This window comes from Podarcis cretensis, assembly GCF_951804945.1.
Source record: "Podarcis cretensis genome assembly, chromosome: 17".
Lineage (NCBI taxonomy): Eukaryota > Metazoa > Chordata > Lepidosauria > Squamata > Lacertidae > Podarcis > Podarcis cretensis.
Window position 1 is genome coordinate 1,500,765 of NC_137187.1, and position 19,357 is coordinate 1,520,121.

Below are 19,357 nucleotides of genomic sequence, written 5' to 3' on the forward strand. Positions count from 1 at the left end.
GCTTCTAATCTATTGAGATAATTTCTGAGACCATCACTGAAAAGATGCACAATAGACGCTGCAAAAGCTGTAGAAGGTCTGTAAACTGTGCTCCAACTTTTAAGCAGTTTTGATGTGAGTGGGACTCTCACATGCAAATCATTCACCCAGCCCTGAAATGCTGCCCTTTCTAAACTGGGGTTATATTTCTGATGAAGCTATGGACATATCAAATCAAATCCCTTTATTGGCATCACAATATAAAACATTTCAGGTCACTGGGATAATTAAAAGGACAAGGGTGACGCTGTCGAGGTCATGAGGTCACACTGGGATTGTGTGCACTTAGATATTCTGCTTCGCCCTGTCTGTTTCCCGAAAGGATGGTTTGTTGGGAACCCTTCCGGGTAAAACTGTGGCTAAAAAGGAAGCTATTAAAACAGTGATATCTTTGTCCCGATCTGCTATAGACCTATTTCTTGCCAATGTAAGAATAATGTTTGGCCATCCAGAATAAGAAAAGGGTAAGTTGAGCTAATGTGGGACGCAGGTGGCGCTGTGGGTTAAAGCCTCAGCGCCTAGGGCTTGCCGATCGAAAGGTCGGCGGTTCGAATCCCTGCGGCGGGGTGCGCTCCCGCTGCTCGGTCCCAGCGCCTGCCAACCTAGCAGTTCGAAAGCACCTCCGGGTGCAAGTAGATAAATAGGGACCGCTTACCAGCGGGAAGGTAAACGGCGTTTCCGTGTGCGGCTCTGGCTCTGGCCAGAGCAGCGATGTCACGCTGGCCACGTGACCCGGAAGTGTCTCCGGACAGCGCTGGCCCCTGGCCTCTTAAGTGAGATGGGCGCACAACCCCAGAGTCTGTCAAGACTGGCCCGTACGGGCAGGGGTACCTTTACCTTTACCTTTTAAGTTGAGCTATGTCCTTTTAGTCGCAAACAGAATGAGAAGTCTTTTGTTTCTGGTATTTACTTTAAGAGGCATTTTAGTTCTCTAACAGGCGTTTTAGTTTTGAAACAAGAAGATTAACTAACTCTCAAATCAATGACAGAAAAGCAGAGGACCTGAGAGGTTTTCCTCCAACTCCTCGGCAGGTGAACAGCCGTATGCCTCTAATGCAAAACTTGCCTTTATCTCTTTCACATCCCATTCTGACTTTAATCATGACGCTCTTGCAGGCGGCACTGCAGTGCCATCGAGGAACAAGTGATATAATCCCCAAATGGATATCTCATCTTCTCATTCTGGTTTCCTTTTCTCTCTCTTCATCTCCTTTCTGTAAGTGAGACACCCCCGTGTGAGCACGATGGGGGCTGCACAGTTGACTTACTCAGGAAATAGAGGCTGTAATTGTGTATCAAAGATCACTGATGGGATTCTCCCCCCCAAGCACAAACGGGGGGTGGGAAGAAGGGTGAAGGGGAGATGAGGGGAAACTGAAACAAATACTTCATTTGGGGGTAGGAACGATCCTAAGAAGATCAAGCAACAAGAATAGCATGGGCACAATTATTCCCTCTAATTCTAAGGGTAGTATTGCAAAGATTCTGTCAATTAAAATGTCCTGCTGTTATAGCTTAGTCTGTGGACCCTAAGGGTGTGTGATTCACTCGTGATTTCTGGATAAATTGCTTCAACCCACACCAATATATAGGCACCATAGAAATATAAACAATCTCACTCATTAGCCAGGAAGATGTTGATGACAATTACCCACCCTTCACGCCAAGGTCTCCTAAATATCCTTGCACCAGTGGTTTAGACTATCGTGCCAATGTAGTGTCACTAAAATACCAGCAGTACAGATTAAAGACTGGGTTGAGTTCTGGAACATGTTGGAGCAAAGGTTTACTTGAAATGCTATGCTCATCTATCTCATCCCCAACAACGATGTCACACTGAAGGAACTTTGATGGTGCGGTTCATAAATCTAATAATAAATGTCTACCCCCTGCTTGATACTGGAAATCCAGAGTAAGACACACAGATCTCTGGTGTCATGGAAGCGGAGTAATGGTGGGAAGAACCAGCTGGGGAAACCCCAAGGCAAGAAGGCTCAGAGTCCGGGGAGTGGTGGTGGGACATCAGTGGGTGGTCACAGAGAGAAGGAGAAGACTGGGGAAAGGAGGTGCTGAAAGCTGAAGGGGTAACAAGGCTTAGTGAGCTGGGAGAGTCTGTGGCAGAGAGAAGGCCAGAATCGGATGCAGAAGCTGAAGCAGGAGAGGAGGGAGGCCAAGAAGCAGAGATAAGTCCAGCTGGTGAAGAGTCGAGGGTGTTTCCCACTCTTGCTGCAACAAGCTCCCCTCCCCTGCTGACTCCCAGAACCAGGAGAGGGAAGAAATGGGCAGAGCAAAGACAAGTTGCACACAGGTACAGTCTCTGATTGCTGGCAAGAAGCCCTGGAGAAGAAACGTAGGTGGCTGTAGGGAGGTGGGGCAACTGATTTCATAGGACTTACAGGGCTGCTGTGCTCTGTAAAGTCTGTAAAGATTGTGTTTCGCTAATAAAGAGTTAACTCCAGCTTTGAACTGTGTGATTTACTGACCGGCTTGCTCTGTGACATCTGGCAATTGAGAGTCTCTCCCACTCCTCATTGCTGAAGTGCTATTACTAGTAAGAAATGTCTCCTAATGCTCAACTAGAATCCATGAGCCTTTTAAATCTAATTGTGCCTTCTAGGGCAGCAAAAGCCTTAGCAGTCTTCAAATATCTTAAGGGCTGTCACACAGAGGGCAATTACACCCCTTCAGTTTCCTATACTCCATCATAAAGGTAGCAACTCTTTCCGTCAGAACTTTTTCTCAATAACCTTTACCATCTTCATGGTCACTCTCTGGATCCGTTACAATTTGTCTACATCCTTCTTCAAGTGTGGCGCCCAGAACTAGGCAGTATTCCAGATGAGGTCTGACTAGTAGAGAATTAAATGGAATTACATCCTGTGACTTCAGAATTATGTCTCTATTAATTGAGCTTAAAATCTCATTAGCCTTTTTTGCAGCTGCATCCCACTGCTGACTCATGTTTAGCTTGTGATGGACTATAATTCTGAGATCCTTTGCACTCACTAAGCCAAGTATTCCCTCACCTCTATTTGAATTTTTGTCCTTCTCTCTTTCTTAGCTTCAGCAGGACAGCTGTGCTTTTCAAGAGTTAATTACAAAAAATTAGTGCAGCAGGTACACTGCTCAGCATAGAGACAGTCATCTCTAGATACATGTACCTTACTAAACATATATGCTTTATGTTAAGTTGTGGGTGAACATATCAGACGACACAGCGATTCTTCAAACAGCTCTTGTTTATTCACAGGCCAGAACAGAACTGAACTGAAGGGTTCAGCCAGCCTGCTTATATAGAGCTCCACTACAACGTAACTGTAACAACTTTCTAAAACTATCCAATCACTGAACGTCACTTTCGACCCCTTATTTGCATAACTATCTACAGTATCCCCCTGCTGGCCCAGGGTGAGAATTTCAGTACATAACACTTTAGTTACCAGGTGTCTTCCTCTGTAATGAGTGGCCTATGTTGTTCTCATTTCCCCTTTGCCTTCGAAGTTTACTTAATTTCATTCCCATCACAGAACTCTAATCACTTTGGAATATTTGTGTGTCTCTCTCTTTTCTTGCTAACGTGCAACTAGTTCCAATTCAGCAACGAATCTGATGGTAATTGTTATGCTGTTCGCAGTGTTCCTTCTTTTGAGATCATTAATGGAGAAGTTAAACAGCATTGATTTTTGCAGCTTTGTTTACAGCCTTCCAATTACATTTCAGCCTATATGACTTGCTAATACACAGACCAGCTTGCAAAAGTAGCGTGAGACTGATGATTTTATGGGGGCCATATTCTCACTAACAATTTCATTCAATAATGTTTAGCTCCACACCAAAGTGATTACTCTTTATCCCCCCCCCCCATAAGGAAGTTCTTTGGTGGAGATTAAGTTGAAATCCTTGGCAGAGTTTAAGTAAACACAGTATTAAGCTTCACGGGCTGCTTGAGACAACCTGGCAGCCGAGGTGGCCAATTCCTAGACCTGAGTATTGATCCTGGAGCAAAGGTAGATTACTCTTGTGCAAAATTTCTTTTGTCTGCACCTCTCTCTAAACAAGGGGCATTATCCCAGAGTTGAAGGATTAGCAGACTCTCTTCATGAGCATCTATACTTTTAATTATTATTAAATAAATCCTCTTTAAGACTGAACTTAATGTATGAAGCTCTTTAAATAACAAATCAGACCACTGATCAATCTAGCTCTTCATTACCTATTCTGACTGGCAATGACTCTCATGAAAGCAAAAGCAAGCAAGCAAACAATGCAAATCTTTAAAAGGGAACTGAAATGTACTAAAATGCCCAATATATTTCAGTGAAGATCTTGAGGAGAACAGCAACATATAAACAAACGCAATTCAGATAATATGCATAGACACTAATTATAATTAGCAACCCACATGAAAATCATGCATGTAACATACCTTATTAAAACAAACCCTAAAACCTCAACTAATCATATTACAAATCAACATCAATCACATCTTCATACTTGTTTTTCACTACATGACCGACATGTCTCATTACAAAATGATTAACTCTATCATTAGGGATGGTTGAGTACTGTAATCTGTCTTAAAAATATTTATATATGGAATTTGGGGGTTCTGACCCAAACATATCAGACTGCCTCCTGCATCTAGCATTGTTGATTTTTTTTTTTAAAAAACCCCACTTAGAATTATATATTGTAGAGCTGGAAGTGACCCTAGGGGTCATTTAGTCCAACACCCCCCCCTTCAATGCAGGAATTGCATCTATAAAATCCTTGAAGTCTGTTTGGTCCACCACCTTCTGAGGCCCTACATTTCACTGGTTGATTATGTGCAAAATTATATGCAGGAATATTTATTTTATATGTATAATATACATATAAAAGAGTCAAGCCCCTGGCAGCACTATATTTCTGCAGCATAATTTCATAAGTATTAATACATAACTATGAGCCTAGGGCTTGCCGATCAGAAGGTCGGCGGTTCAAATCCCCGCGACGGGGTGAGCTCCCGTTGCTTGGTCCCGGCTCCTGCCAACCTAGCAGTTCAAAAGCAAAAGTGCAAGTAGATAAATAGGTACCACTCCAGACGGAAGGTGAACAGTGTTTCCGTGTGCTGTTCTGGTTTCACCTGAAGCGGCTTAGTCCTGCTGGCCACATGACCTGGAAGCTGTACGCCGGCTCCCTCTGCCAATAAAGTGAGATGAGCGCCGCAACCCCAGAGTCGGCCACAACTGGACCTAACGGTCAGGGGTCCCTTTACCTTTATATTTAAGCAGTCAGGGTCGTTGTTGTATTACATGCTGGCTACTTTAGGAAACCTGGTGTTTAATATTTTGTGCATTCTAATGTGTGCAACCATATAATATGTGAGACTATCATTCCTGACAGCACATCTAGCAGCAAACTCTGCCACTTTGTGCATACAATTAATTGAGCTTTGGGGCAAATATGCATCTTAAGATAAACAGCACTGCCATAGGTTATTGCATGGCTCCACAGTATGCCAACATCTTCATGGATGACTTAAAAATAGTGCTTTCTCTGCTCTTGTCTCAAAAAGTCCCTGCTCTGCCTGATGTATATTGAACGCACATTTATCATCTAGATTCACAAGATCACACTGGAAAAATACCCTGGGATATAAATGATACTTTCATACTGGAAACAAAGGACTCGTGACTTTCCCCCCGGTGGGATTTGAGTGTTATTTTTTATGGTTATTGCTATGTTTGTTTTATATGAAACCAGTAAGACACATATTATATAAAAGAAATCTACTAACCACTACACATACTGACATGCCTTTGGCTTCCACCCAGAATGTAACGCGAAACCCGTGGCCTGAAGCCAACGCTTAAGACACAAGCGTTATCTGCTCTGACTCTTTGGGCCGACTCACAACATCATCAGGATTTGCGCCAGGCATTTTCCAGACTACAATACGAAGTGGAAAAAGCAAATCTACAAGGCCAGACTGGTACCTAGGAATAATCTGCTACAGGACAGACCCAGAAGAGAAAGCAAATGAATGTCGCTTGTCATCCATCACGGCCAGATAAAACCACTCTTCAAAGCATCTTCCATTATCTGCAGCTCATCTTGGACAACGATGCTTTGCTCAAATACGCCTCGGGCAGAAGGCCTGCACTTGTTTGCAGACAGCACCCTCCCTGCCCAAACAGCTGCTTGCCGTCAAGAGCAAACCACATCACAGCCACAGGGACCAGATCCTGCAGCTAATCCGATGCCAACTTTGTTGGCATATTGTTATGAGTTTGCAGGGTCAGATACCCCGAGTCCCTTCCAGTTCCTAGCTATGCCCTATTTGTTGGGGTCGAATGTGTAAGAGCAAGACTGCCAAACCAAGTCTTAATGATTTTGGCTGGCTAGTTATGCACCAAGATTAACATGAGAAGATGCTCTGTGTCAGATCGGTGGGCCTTTCCTCACTCCCCTTCCTCATTTTTGCACCTAGTCCCACCCACCACTGATACACAGAGAGAGAGAGAGAGCGCGCGCGAAAGAGAGAGAGAGCGCCAGCAGATAGATTTCCCTTCAGAGACTGGGAGCACTGTTTCAGAAAGCTGAAATCAGAAGTCAGAGGGCCAGAGTGCATTCAGTCTCTTGGAACAGAAGCTGAACTCTGAGAGGATGGGCAACAGCTGTACTACTAGGAATTGACTTGAACAGGGAAATAATCAAGATTAGGTTGAGCCAAACATGTTACGGTGCTGTTTTTATTTGCTATTGCGGCTGTTTTTTAAAATTATATTTAATTCATTTTGAAAATCTTTGCAATAATTATTGAAATTGCTGCCCCACGAATACCTTTAGGAAAAGCTAAATTGGTTTAGGAAGAAACATTGGAGGGCTTGGGTGGAATTCAAGTGTAGCACTATGGAAAGTGTTTCATCAGTACAGTGGTACCTCGGGTTAAGGACTTTGTTCTGGAGGTCCGTTCTTAACCTGAAACTGTTCTTAACCTGAAGCACCACTTTAGCTAATGGGGCCTCCTGCTGCCGCTGCACCATCGCTGTGCGATTTCTGTTCTCATCCTGAAGCAAAGTTCTTAACCCAGGGTACTATTTCTGGGTTAGCGGAGTCTGTAACCTGAAGCGTCTTTAACCTGAGGTACCACTGTACAAGCATTTCAGTTTGCCGGGTGGAATGACCCCCCCTCCTGCCTCTCTCACATACCCTGCACACTGCTCTGGGGTTCCTCCTGACTTTTCCAAAGCCCATGGGGGGTGGGGTAAAAAGGGGATGAAGTCCCATTATGCTAGCAGGAGTCTTTGGTTGTATCCGGCCCCTCATGCACACCCTCCAACATTTATCTGATGAAAACAGGGACATCCTATTCCTCCTCCTCCTCCTCCTCCTCCTCCTCATCATCATCATCATCACTATTATTATACCTAACCCATCTGACAGGGTTGCCCCAGCCACTCTGGGTGGCTTCCAATATACCGTATTTTTTGCTCTATAAGACGCACCAGACCACAAGACGCACATAGTTTTTGGAGGAGGAAAACAAGAAAAAAAATATTCTGAATCTCAGAAGCCAGAACAGCAAGAGGGATCGCTGCGCAGTGAAAGCAGCAATCCCTCTTGCTGTTCTGGCTTCTGGGATAGCTGCGCAGCCTGCATTCTCTCCATAAGACGCACACACATTTCCCCTTACTTTTTAGGAGGGGAAAAGTGAGTCTTATTGGGCCCAAAATACGGTATATAAAAACATAATAAAACATTAAACATTTTTTTTTTAATAACCTTCCCTATGCAGGGCTAGACAGCATCTTAAAAAGCAGAGACATCACCTTGCCAACAAAGGTCCGTATAGTTCAAGCTATGGTTTTCCCAGTAGTGATGTATGGAAGTGAGAGCTGGACCATAAAGAAGGCTGATCGCCGAAGAATGGATGCTTTTGAGGAGACTCTTGAGAGTCCCATGGACTGCAAGAAGAGCAAACCTTTCCATTCTGAAGGAAATCAGCCCTGAGTGCTCACTGGAAGGACAGATCCTGAAGCTGAGGCTCCAAGACTTTGGCCACCTCATGAGAAGAGAAGACTGCTTGGAAAAGACCCTGATGCTGGGAAAGATGGAGGGCACAAGGAGAAGGGGATGCCAGAGGATGAGATGGTGGGACAGTGTTCTTGAAGTGACCAGCATGAGGGAGGCAGTGGAAGAAAGGAGGGCCTGGCGTGATCTGGTCCAGGGGGTCACGAAGAGGCGGACATGACTAAACGACTAAACAACAACAACATGCAGGGCTGCCTTCAGATGTCTTCTAAAGCGTGTCTAGTTACTTATCTCCTTGGTTCGGGGGTCGCATAACTCCATACCCTCCAACATTTCTCCCTTGAAAATAGGAACGTCCTAAGGATAAACGGGACAATCCTGGATCAAATCAGAAACTGGAATGGTTTTCGTAAATCCGGGACTGTCCCTGGAAAATAGGGAGACTTTGAGGGTCTGCTCATGCCTAATTGTCTTGCTATACAGAGAGTTGGCTGGACCAATCAATTGAGTCCAGAGATTAAAGAATTCTTCAATGAAAGCTGTCAGGGCATGAAGACAGCCTCTTAGAGACAGCAGTGAGGACCACGGTAGGGTGGGTTCGTGATCTGCTTGTCTTTCATCCTCTTCGCCTTTCATTGTGAAGACCATCACCCATGCTCTCACACCCCTTTTCACACATAACTAAGGCAACAGCCTGTCTCAACCCTGACAAATGAGCCATTTGGGAAATCGTGATAAATGAACTGCTGGACTTGAGAGATGAATGCAGAATGCTTATTTAAAACTTCCTTGTTTGGGGATTTTCAAAGTCTGCTCTGCTTGGGAGTAGATACTATCCCCTTCATGGTATTTTGCCCACATATTAAGGATATATGGGTAACGCGCAACCTATGCGCATTTAACTTGTTCGTTCAGTTTTATGTGCTTGGAAATGCAATAAAAAGGGGGAGGAAAGGGGGCAGAAATCTGGGGTGGGGAACTTTGGCAATCCCAACGGCCACTGAACTCAATGCGCTTGGACTATATGTGATTTTGGTTTTGGGCACTATTCCTGGAATGTGGCCCCAGTGTGAGAGTTGCCTGAACAAATTCAATGTGCTTTTTGCTTTACTGAATTCTAACTTTTTGTTTGTCCCCATGTTTAAATCCAATTTCTGATGGTGCAAAAATGCTAAGCAACAGCTATTTCTTTCTTTTTAATGTCTGTTTCCCCAATTCCACCCTCAAGCTTCCTGATCCCCCACAAAGCACTCTGATGTCCTCAGATACGACAAGAACATTGGTGCTGAATATATTTTCATAGGTTAACTTTCCAATTTAATCCACTTTTAAATCTTCAGTTAATGAATTAAATTACTTTATGACACCGGTGGCGCTGTGGGTTAAAGCCTCAGCGCCTAGGACTTGCCGATCGAAAGGTCGGCGGTTTGAATCCCTGCGGCGGGGTGCGCTCCCGCTGCTCGGTCCCAGCGCCTGCCAACCTAGCAGTTCAAAAGCACCTCCGGGTGCAAGTAGATAAATAGGGACCGCTTACCAGCGGGAAGGTAAACGGCGTTTCCGTGTGCGGCTCTGGCTCTGGCTCTGGCCAGAGCAGCGATGTCACGCTGGCCACGTGACCCGGAAGTGTCTCCGGACAGCGCTGGCCCCCGGCCTCTTAAGTGAGATGGGCGCACAACCCCAGAGTCTGTCAAGACTGGCCCGTACGGGCAGGGGTACCTTTACCTTTACCTTTAATATTGATTCATGCCTTCAGCCTACGTATTTATCTTCATCACCAAGCCCCCAACAATCATTCCCATTAAGCAAAGATAATTTAAGAGATAACATTAAAATGCAAGATATTATTGCAATTTTGCTGTTACCCAGTAAAAATGAAGTAATTTGCTTTAATGCAGCACTTTTTACCATGCTAGTGAAAGGCAGTCAATAAACATAGGCCTATTGTTTCAGGGAGTTGTCTCTGCAAATCATCTTACATCCTTAGCAAAGGATGACAAGAGCACATCTCAAGAGGTGCTGTTGCTCAGTCCTAGAATGCTTTTATCCCAAATATTAAAGATGGAGTGCTCTGACTTCTCTTCATTCCCTTCCTGCCCTTTTATATGGGATTGGGATCTTCCTACCTCATAAAAAAGTGGCGAATGAAATGTTTTTCTGGCCTTTCCCCCTAAGTTGTAGATTTTCTGTGTGTAGTGTATCCAGTGGAAAAGACAGTACTAGCACCCCAAAATGTTGTTGTTATTATTATTTTTAAAAATCTGTTTATTTTCATATAAAGATGTTGAACATAGTGGAAGAGACAAGGACCCAGGCAGATGATGGGATTAGGAGTGCAGGGGGTATCTGCTGGCAAAATTGGGCTGTCCCCCCCCCCTTCCCCAATACAAAATATCACCTACATCTTCATACGATTTGGGCCGGCAAAGAGGGCCATTTTCTCCCACCAACAAACATGAACATGCAAACTACAGTTGTACCTCGGATCTCAAACGCCTTGGCTTCCAGCTCTTGAATGATCAAAACCTGGAAGCGAATGTTCCGGTTTTTGAACGATTTTTGGAAGCCAAACGTCCAACAGGGCTTTCATGGCTTCCGATTAGCTGCAGGAGCTTCCTGCAGCCAATCAGAAGCCGTGCTTTGGTTTTCAAACGTTTTGGAAGTCGAACAGACTTCCGGAACGGATTCTGTTCGACTTCCAAGGTACGACCGTATAGATTTAGAGACACATTAAAGCTTTCAAAAATGTCATTCGACACACAAAATGGACCCAATATTTCTATCTTAATGTAATACTTCAATAATTCCAACTTCCACAAAAGACCTCAAAGCCACACAAAGCCACTCATTTTCCCTCTGTTTCTTCACGTCATATACAAATGCATTGCAAGAGCGTGTGAATCACAGCCAGGTATTTTGGGATCCCTGAAATGACACTCAAGGCGTTTCTTTTAAAAAAAAAACCTATGTTATGAACAAAACAAATGGAATACTTTATAGTGTCCTGACAGATGTCTTTTCTTTTCCTACTGCTGCCAGCAACACGCCTCCTTTATTTGTCAATCCACAATTCCACCTTCTCCGTTAAATTTATTTTCAGTACCCACCTCTTTCAATATCATTTTAGCTCGTGTCAAGTCTCACTTTTCCTATTTCTCTGCTGCCAGCTGATTATCTCTTAACTCTTCCCGAAATGCCTTTACTTTTATCGCTTAAGGCCAGCGCAGGGAATATGTGAGTCTAGTTCAGACCTCTGGCACTGATCCATTCAAGCCTTTATCCTTCTGCTAGCCTTCCCCTTCCACACAGCTGATTGGGAAGGTCAAATCCCATCCCTGCCACAGGGTGCTGAGCAGCAGAATGAAAACATTCCCACCTCCTGTGCTGTGATCAGGAACAAAACAGTCCACCTTCACCTGACCTGGCAAGTTTTATCGTCATCACAGTACACAATGGATGTGTTTCTTCGTTTATTTCCTTTATACTCCAACTTTTCCCCCTCCAAGGTGGCCTACGTGGTCCTCCTCCTTATTTCATCTCCACAACAACCCTGTGATGTAGGTCAGGCTGAGAGAACACAGTGACTAGCCCAAGGTCACCCAGGGAACTTCAGGGCCAAGTGGGGATTTGAACCTTGCTCCCCCAGGTCCCAGTCCAACACTTTTAACCACTATGTCACGCTGCCTCTCTCGTCTCCCTGTGTACAATGATGGGGATGAAAATCAGGCCATCCCTGCTCCTCAGATGATTAGTGTGGATCTGAGAAACAGGGAAAGTTCACCTGTGGATCTTCATTGGGTTCTGCTGGGATACAGTCATCAAAAGATACAGTCATTGCAGATACAGGTACAGTAATCAAAAGAGACACCTGGAAACGTCTGAACTGGGAAGAAAGGATTAAGTCTCCCTTTCCAGGGTGTGAGGATTAGGAAGAAAACTGCCAACGGAAGTCCGTTCTTAAACCAAAGCATTCTTAAACCAAGGTGTGCTTTCCCATAACAGCGGGGGACTCAATTCACAAATGGAACACGCTCAACAGGAAGCGAAACATGTTCTGCTTCCAAGGCAAAGTTCACAAACCAAAGCACCTACTTCTGGGTTTGCAGCGTTCTTAATCCAAGTGGTTCATAAACTAAGCTGTTCTTAAACCAAGGCACCACTGTATATGTCTGAGTGGGTGAGATTGTGTGCCAAGGCTGTGCAATCGTGTGAAAGTGGTGTGAAATGCATGCATATATTTCTGGTTGCCTCTTGACTGCGTGTTAACGCTGCAGTACAATTGCTGATGAGGAAATGAGGCCTTGTCAGCAGAGAATACCTGGACTCCGAAATGTCTGCAGTGGGTGCTGATCTGCTAGTGGGCCGAGTTCAAGATCTTACTATTAGGCTAAAGGTAAAGGTACCCCTGCCCGTACGGGCCAGTCTTGACAGACTCTAGGCTTGTGCGCTCATCTCACTCTATAGGCCGGGAGCCAGCGCTGTCCGCAGACACTTCTGGGTCACGTGGCCAGCGTGACAAGCTGCATCTGGCGAGCCAGCGCAGCACACGGAACGCCGTTTACCTTCCCGCTATAAAGCGGTCCCTATTTATCTACTTGCACCCGGGGGTGCGTTCGAACTGCTAGGTTGGCAGGCGCTGGGACCGAACGACGGGAGCGCACCCCGTGGCGGGGATTCGAACCGCCGACCATGCGATCGGCAAGTCCTAGGCGCTGAGGTTTTACCCACAGCGCCACCCGTGTCCCACTATTAGGCTATACAGCCCTTAACAACTTGGGGCCAGTTTACCTACGAGATTGCTTTAACCCATATGCACACACCCAACTGCTTTGATTGGTGGAATGGGCGCTTCTACAGGGGCCACGTGAAACCCACGACACATCTGTAAGACTCGGGCATTTACTGTGGCAGCACCAATACTTTGGAACTCCCTGCGTATTGATACCAGGCAGGGGTTTTCACTGTATTCTTTTTGGGGCCTGCTGAAGACATTCTTATTTAGACAAACCAACCCAGATGTGGGTTAAAGCACAGAGCCTAGGGCTTGCCGATCAGAAGGTTGGCAGTTCGAATTCCCATTGCTTGGTCCCTGCTGCTGCCAACCTAGCAGTTCGAAAGCACGTCAAAGTGCAAGTAGATAAATAGGTAACGCTCCGGCGGGAAGGTAAACGGCGTTTCCGTGCGCTGCTCTGGTGTGCCAGAAGCGGCTTAGTCATGCTGACGACATGACCCAGAAGTTGTACGCCGGCTCCCTCAGCCAATAAAGCAAGATGAGCACCACAACCCCAGAGTCGGCCACGACTGGACCTAATGGTCAGGGGTCCCTTTGCCTTTTACCCAGATGTTTAGAAAGTTTGCGTTGGTTTTAATTTACTTTTGTGTATTCCATTGTGGTTGTAACTTTCTGTGTGTTTTAAATTATGTTTGTAGTTTTTTTTAGTGATACTTTTATTATTTTATCTTTTTTGTAAAATGCTTTGAGGGTTTTATCAATAATCAAACCAGTATATAAATTTTATGAAATAAATATGTAAATAAAGGTGTTTAATTAATGTGTTTGTGAGTGAGCTGAAAGAGGTGAATTGGGTGTGTTTTTGGGGGTTGAGTGATATGCATCCTCCGCTAGCTGCCCCAAAGGAAGGCGGTTTGGAGCAGGGAGCTTTACTTTAAAAACAGTGAACTGTTCGAAACACCATGTGAAGGTATTTATTTTGAAATCTGTGTCTATACATATAGATAAATAAGCACTTGAACATTTTATCCGTCTTCTTTTTTTAGCAATGCGTTCAGCCCCCCTGTGTTTAACTGCGGCATGAAACCCGTTTAAAAAGCAAAAACGAGAGAAAGGTTCTGCAAGGAAGGAACGAAAATCTGGAGTGCCTTTCTGTAAAAGAAAATATGATTTATTTTTCGTCTGACCTGGTGAAAACAGATCCCTACTGGAATCTTGAGACCCTGTGAGGATTTCACCAAATTACAAACCTGCATCCCTAAAACGTTTCCCAAATCAGAAATCAAACCATGTTACTTTCACTTGCTTCTTTAAAAAAGAGCTTCACTACCATCTCCAGTAGCAAAGATAAGCTTGGGGAAAGGGAGCAGCATGGAAGACTGGTACAGAATGAGCCCCTTTTTGAATTAGGCCCAAATTTCAGAGGGGTCTGAATATGACTTGAAAACTGAATATTGAATCTTTTCGGTTTGTAGATTTGAGGCCATCACTGGTTAGATATGCATGCTTGTGAGGGGTAATGTTATGTACTGAAGTTCTCACCCTGGGCCAGCAGGGGGATACGGTAGATAGTTTTCACTCAGGTCCACATATGCAAATAAGGGATTGAAAGTGGCGTTCAGTGATTGGATAGTTACAGAAAATGGTTACTGTTGCGTTCTAGTGGAGCTCTGTATAAGCAGGCTGGCTGAACCCTTCAGTTCAGTTCTGTTCTGGCCTGTGAATAAACAAGAGCTGTTTGGAGAATCCCTGTGTTGTCTGATATGTTCACCAAGAACTTAACAGGTGCCATGCACCTGCAACCCCATGGGGATGGGGGCAGAACTGCAGCAGAAAATTGGCAATGAGGGAAAGGGATAAAGAACGGCAGTGGCTTTTCTCTTAACAAAAGCAGAGGTGTGTGACGAGGCATTTTCCCCGATTCTCAAAGTCTGTAAGTGCAAGACAATCCAGTACAGACACTAGAGTTATTTGTGCAAGCAAGCAAGCAACAACAAACCAGTGTTTTTTTTTAATTAAAAAAATAGTGTTCTTCTGGCATGGATAAAAATCACATATTCATTTCAGCGCAACCTGCTACAGTACCAAGTGAGATCAGCCGTCTATCATCTAACATAGTACTAACAGCCCCAGTGATGAGAAATCTTCAGGGTCTCAAATTGGAATATTTTCTATGCCTACTGTCTATAAGATCTTTCAAATTATAAATTGTTGTGTTCCATTTGGAACTGATTTTTATGTCCGATAATTGTGATGATTTCATCTGTTTTTATAATTGTATTTTTAATTGCTTTGACCTGCCCTGGGACCTTATGGTTAGGGGCAGCTAAGACATCTTATAAACAAAAGAAAAACAGTACCCCTTTCCACACACACACACACACACACACACACACACGCAAATCAAAACTAGAGAGGTCAGGAATCAAATCCGAACCCGTGCGCAGGTGAAGTATGTTATGGGCAGTTCTAATCACAATGTGAAAATACGCATTTCCCATCTCAGGAATAAGGACCTCAGGGAGGTGGAGGCAATTTAAATTGGGAAAACAGTTTGGTTCCATTCCAAATCGGTCCTTTTGTTAAGGAAAAGGCAGCGCAGCTTAGCCCCAAGCCATAGCCCAACATGGCTGTAAAGTCATAGGAGGCAAAACCCAAAAACTTAACAAAGAAGCCTTACCTGTTCTGCTGTCCATGGGTCCAAAATCCAAAGAGTACTTAACCACATGGTAGTTGTTCCATACGTAAAGAAGGTTGTCCCTTGGATTATAATCCACCGCAGCAATGTACTGGTAGGAGTTCGGGAAAGGAACATCCACAACACTTTCTTTGCTTTGTTCGGTGTTGTAAATATAGTCTATTTTATTACCTGTTGCTTCGTTATCATCATCTTCATACACCGATTTCACCACATACAAAATGCCACAGATCATGAACGCATTGGAAGCCGACCTCTTGTCGTAAGACGTATCCCATGTCCCTTCGATCCTCAAGGTATAAGGGTTCAGCTGACTAATGACTATTTTGCCGTTGTTTTGCTCAGTTGCATAGATCACCCAAAGACCATTCTCATCCACGGCCAAGTCTATGTCGGACTTTCCTCCCCATCTGTAAGGGGACGTGTCGTGGTAGTTGGCGTTCGCAATGATGGCTTCCCCACTTTTAATTCTTGTCCGTAGGTCAAATTTGACAATGTTCCTGGTTCGTTCCTTGTTGAAAAATAAAGCCCCGTCATACACCACAAACCCCGTGCCGTCCACCCTGTGCGGCAACTTGTACGTTGTAGTTGGTCTTCCAGCAATGAAATCATCCTTCGAAGAATACTCCGTTAGTGTGTCAGTTCTGTAAGGGGTCCATGGCATGTAGTAAATTTTGTCCGAAGCCTGCAAAGGATCCTTACACCAGGCTCCTGACTGGTGATCGGATTCAAATAAATGTTCACTCTGATATACTCCTTTTAGTAGTCCAGGACAAAGAAAAACTGAAGGGAGGGAAAAAGTTAAAAACAAAGCAGGTTACTAAATGTGCTGGCCTTCTCTAGCATGCACTTAGAAGTTCACAGCTCAAGAACAAAGGGGAAGCTCAAAAGAAATTCAGACTTTCCTAAACTCTGATATGAATATGAGAGTGGCTTTTCATGCTAAAAAGAGGATACAGGAAGTCCCCAAGAACTATTCTCCATTCCTCTTTTTTAAAAAGTCCCTTGGCAAACGTGCCTCCTTTGAAATTATATACCGTATTTTTTGCTCTATAAGACTCACTTTTTCCCTCCTAAAAAGTAAGGGGAAATGTGTGTGCGTCTTATGGAGAGAATGCAGGCTGCACAGCTATCCCAGAAGCCAGAACAGCAAGAGGGATTGCTGCTTTCACTGCGCAGCGATCCCTCTAGCTGTTCTGGCTTCTGAGATTCAGAATATTTTTTTCCCTGTTTTCCTCCTCCAAAAACTAGGTGCATCTTGTGGTCTGGTGCATCTTATAGAGCGATAAATGTGGTAATTAACAGATATTATTGCACGGCAAAGTAAAAATTCTGTAGCAACTAAAAAAACAAAACTAACCCCCCCCCCAACAACTCTAAAAGCATACAAAAGGGAAACAAGCCTCTTACAGGTCAATGCTTTAAATAATGAAAAAGGTTTGGGAAGCTGCTACCTAAACAGAATGCAGCCACAGAAGTAAAGAAATAGCATTTAATGAATATGCCAAGAGGAAGAGAGAAAGGATAAGGAAAAAGCTCAATGGAGGAAGGCTGGGATCAAGATTTAAATCCATAGGGAAAGTCCTCTGAAATACAGGAGAATTAAAGCCTTAAGTAAATGAAGATCGACCAGCTGAAATAATCCACTCCACAGACTTCAGAATAATTTCACATCCCCGTAACCCCTAACCAAACGTGGTTTGAGACACCAGGCGGCCAGTTCTCAATTGCCATTTCTCAATGATCGCATCTGAAAGAACTCGATCTGAAAGAAGTCTGACACTTTGGAATTCCCATAGATATAAGGCATGTGCCTTCACTGGATTATTTTTGGCACCTGCTGAAGACATTTCTGCCAAGTCGTTTAGAAAGTTGATGCGATTTTTAATTTGTTTCCATCTATTGTGGTTTTAATTTTTTGTACGTTTTAAATGATGGTTGTAAACTTCTCTTAGTGATATGCTTATTGTTTTTATCTTTTTTTGTAAACCACTTTGAGGTTTCTTCCACGATCAAGCAGTATAGAGATTTTATGAAATAAATAAATACATAAATTGCTTTAAACTAATAAAAACAAAAAATCCTGATTATTATAGATTTTTTCCCCCTTTGTTTTCACTTTTTCATACTCAACGTTTTTAATAGGCCTATTCCTGGGTAGGTTCTATTCAGTTTCAGGCTCCTGCACCCATATCCCTAGTTTGATGGGAAATAAGGCAGGAAAACAGCTGTCCTACAGGCAGCTGCTCACACCTGATCAAACTGGCGGTGGAGTTAAATGTATCTTTGCATTTAAAGTGCAAATAGCATTAGCTGAAGGGGCTGATAATTAATGGTGTCCCAATACGCATGGACAGAGAAATGAACCTTTTCTCTCTGCTTCATTTCCAATGGGAAATACAGGATACAACTTGTTAATTGATTCAATACACAGTTTTACATAGCTATACGGACTTATGTCATAGTCTGCAGTTCCCATTACAAATGACTTGAGAATTTCAGCACCAAGGCTAATCCAAAAATTGATGTGTGTTTGTGTGTGAGAGTGTGCTCACCCATGACTGTGATTCATTTCTAGTTATTGATCCAAAATTAAAGGTGTCCTAAGTCCTAATTTCTGTAATGCCACCTTTGCAAAGGAGCTCTTTCTTGCACAGAGTCAACTGGAAGCCCCAAATTATTGGCCATAATTCATTTAGTGGGCTCCTTCCCACAGAAACCAGGATGGGATTTCCCAGCGGGAAGGAGGGTCCCAGCTCATCAGAATAAAACTGCAAGGGCAAACATCAATTTAGCAACACATTTCCACCGACATTGGTGCTGTTAGCCAGAAATCAGATTGGTAAATTGCACAGAGCAATTTTATGCAGGTCCTCTGCAGCCATTCAATCTGACGACTGAATGCATGCCATCTTTGACTGTCATGGGACAACATGCGTACACGCATATGTACATGGGATACATTTACCACCAAGAAATCGAGGGTTTGGGTCACCTGCATACATCTCTGTGCAAAATGGACATGGAATGTACACTCCTTGGCACGATCCTGATCCTTCATATGTACAATGGATTCAACATCTGCCTCATGCACAATGCATATGCAATTTAGCTGTTGACCTTTTGAACAGAAGCCACCTATAAAAACTGCATAGCACTTTATCCTGTTAAACACTTGACAAATATAAAACTGCTGTAACATAACAAAGGGGAATAAACCTTCCGAGGATCTGTAAATTACCCTTGATGCCTTGGTGATATACTGAAAGCAAGTTGCATGCAAGTACGGCAGGAGGGAAAATAGCTGCATCCTTCTAAATTACAGTGGTGTCCCGCAAGACGAATGCCTCGCAAGACGGAAAACCCGCTAGACGAAAGGGTTTTCCGTTTTGGAGGTGCTTCGCAAAACAAATTTCCTATGGGCTTGCTTCGCAAGACGAAAATGTCTTGTGAGTTCCTGCAGTTTTTTTCCCCCTTCCCCCCCTTTTTCTAAGCCGCTAAGCCGCTTATCCGCTAAGCCGATAAGCCGCTAAAAGCCGCTAAAAGTCGCTAAAAGCCGCTAATAGCGCTAATCCGCTAAGCCGTCAATGGGCTTGCTTCGCAAGACGAAAAAACCGCTAGACGAAGAGATTCGTGGAACGGATTCTTTTCGTCTTGTGAGGCACCACTGTATTTTATACTGCTCCGTAAAAGGTGCAGAAGGAAAGGAGAATAGATTTTCATTTATGAAACAATCCTTCAAGGGGTGGGGTGGAAAGAAGCATGGTGCCAGTAAACATTTCCAGGAAAGAGGCGACATGTTAGGTGAAATTGCTTAGCAGCAGAACCCCCCCCCCCCCCCCCAAAAAAAAATTAACCAATAGATTAAAATGGCA

At 44.0% G+C, this 19,357-nt stretch overlaps 1 protein-coding gene across 10 annotated transcripts in view; it reads right to left on the reverse strand.

Annotated features, from left to right (window-relative positions):
- Positions 1–19,357, reverse strand: part of ADGRL3 (adhesion G protein-coupled receptor L3) — a 563,586-nt gene that overhangs the window by 208,753 nt on the left and 335,476 nt on the right. For all 10 annotated transcript variants that reach the window (XM_079960222.1, XM_079960225.1, XM_079960216.1 and 7 more), the window contains one exon: positions 15,465–16,265. In XM_079960222.1, the coding sequence (XP_079816348.1) occupies positions 15,465–16,265 (801 nt within the window). The remainder of the gene's footprint in view (positions 1–15,464; positions 16,266–19,357) is intronic.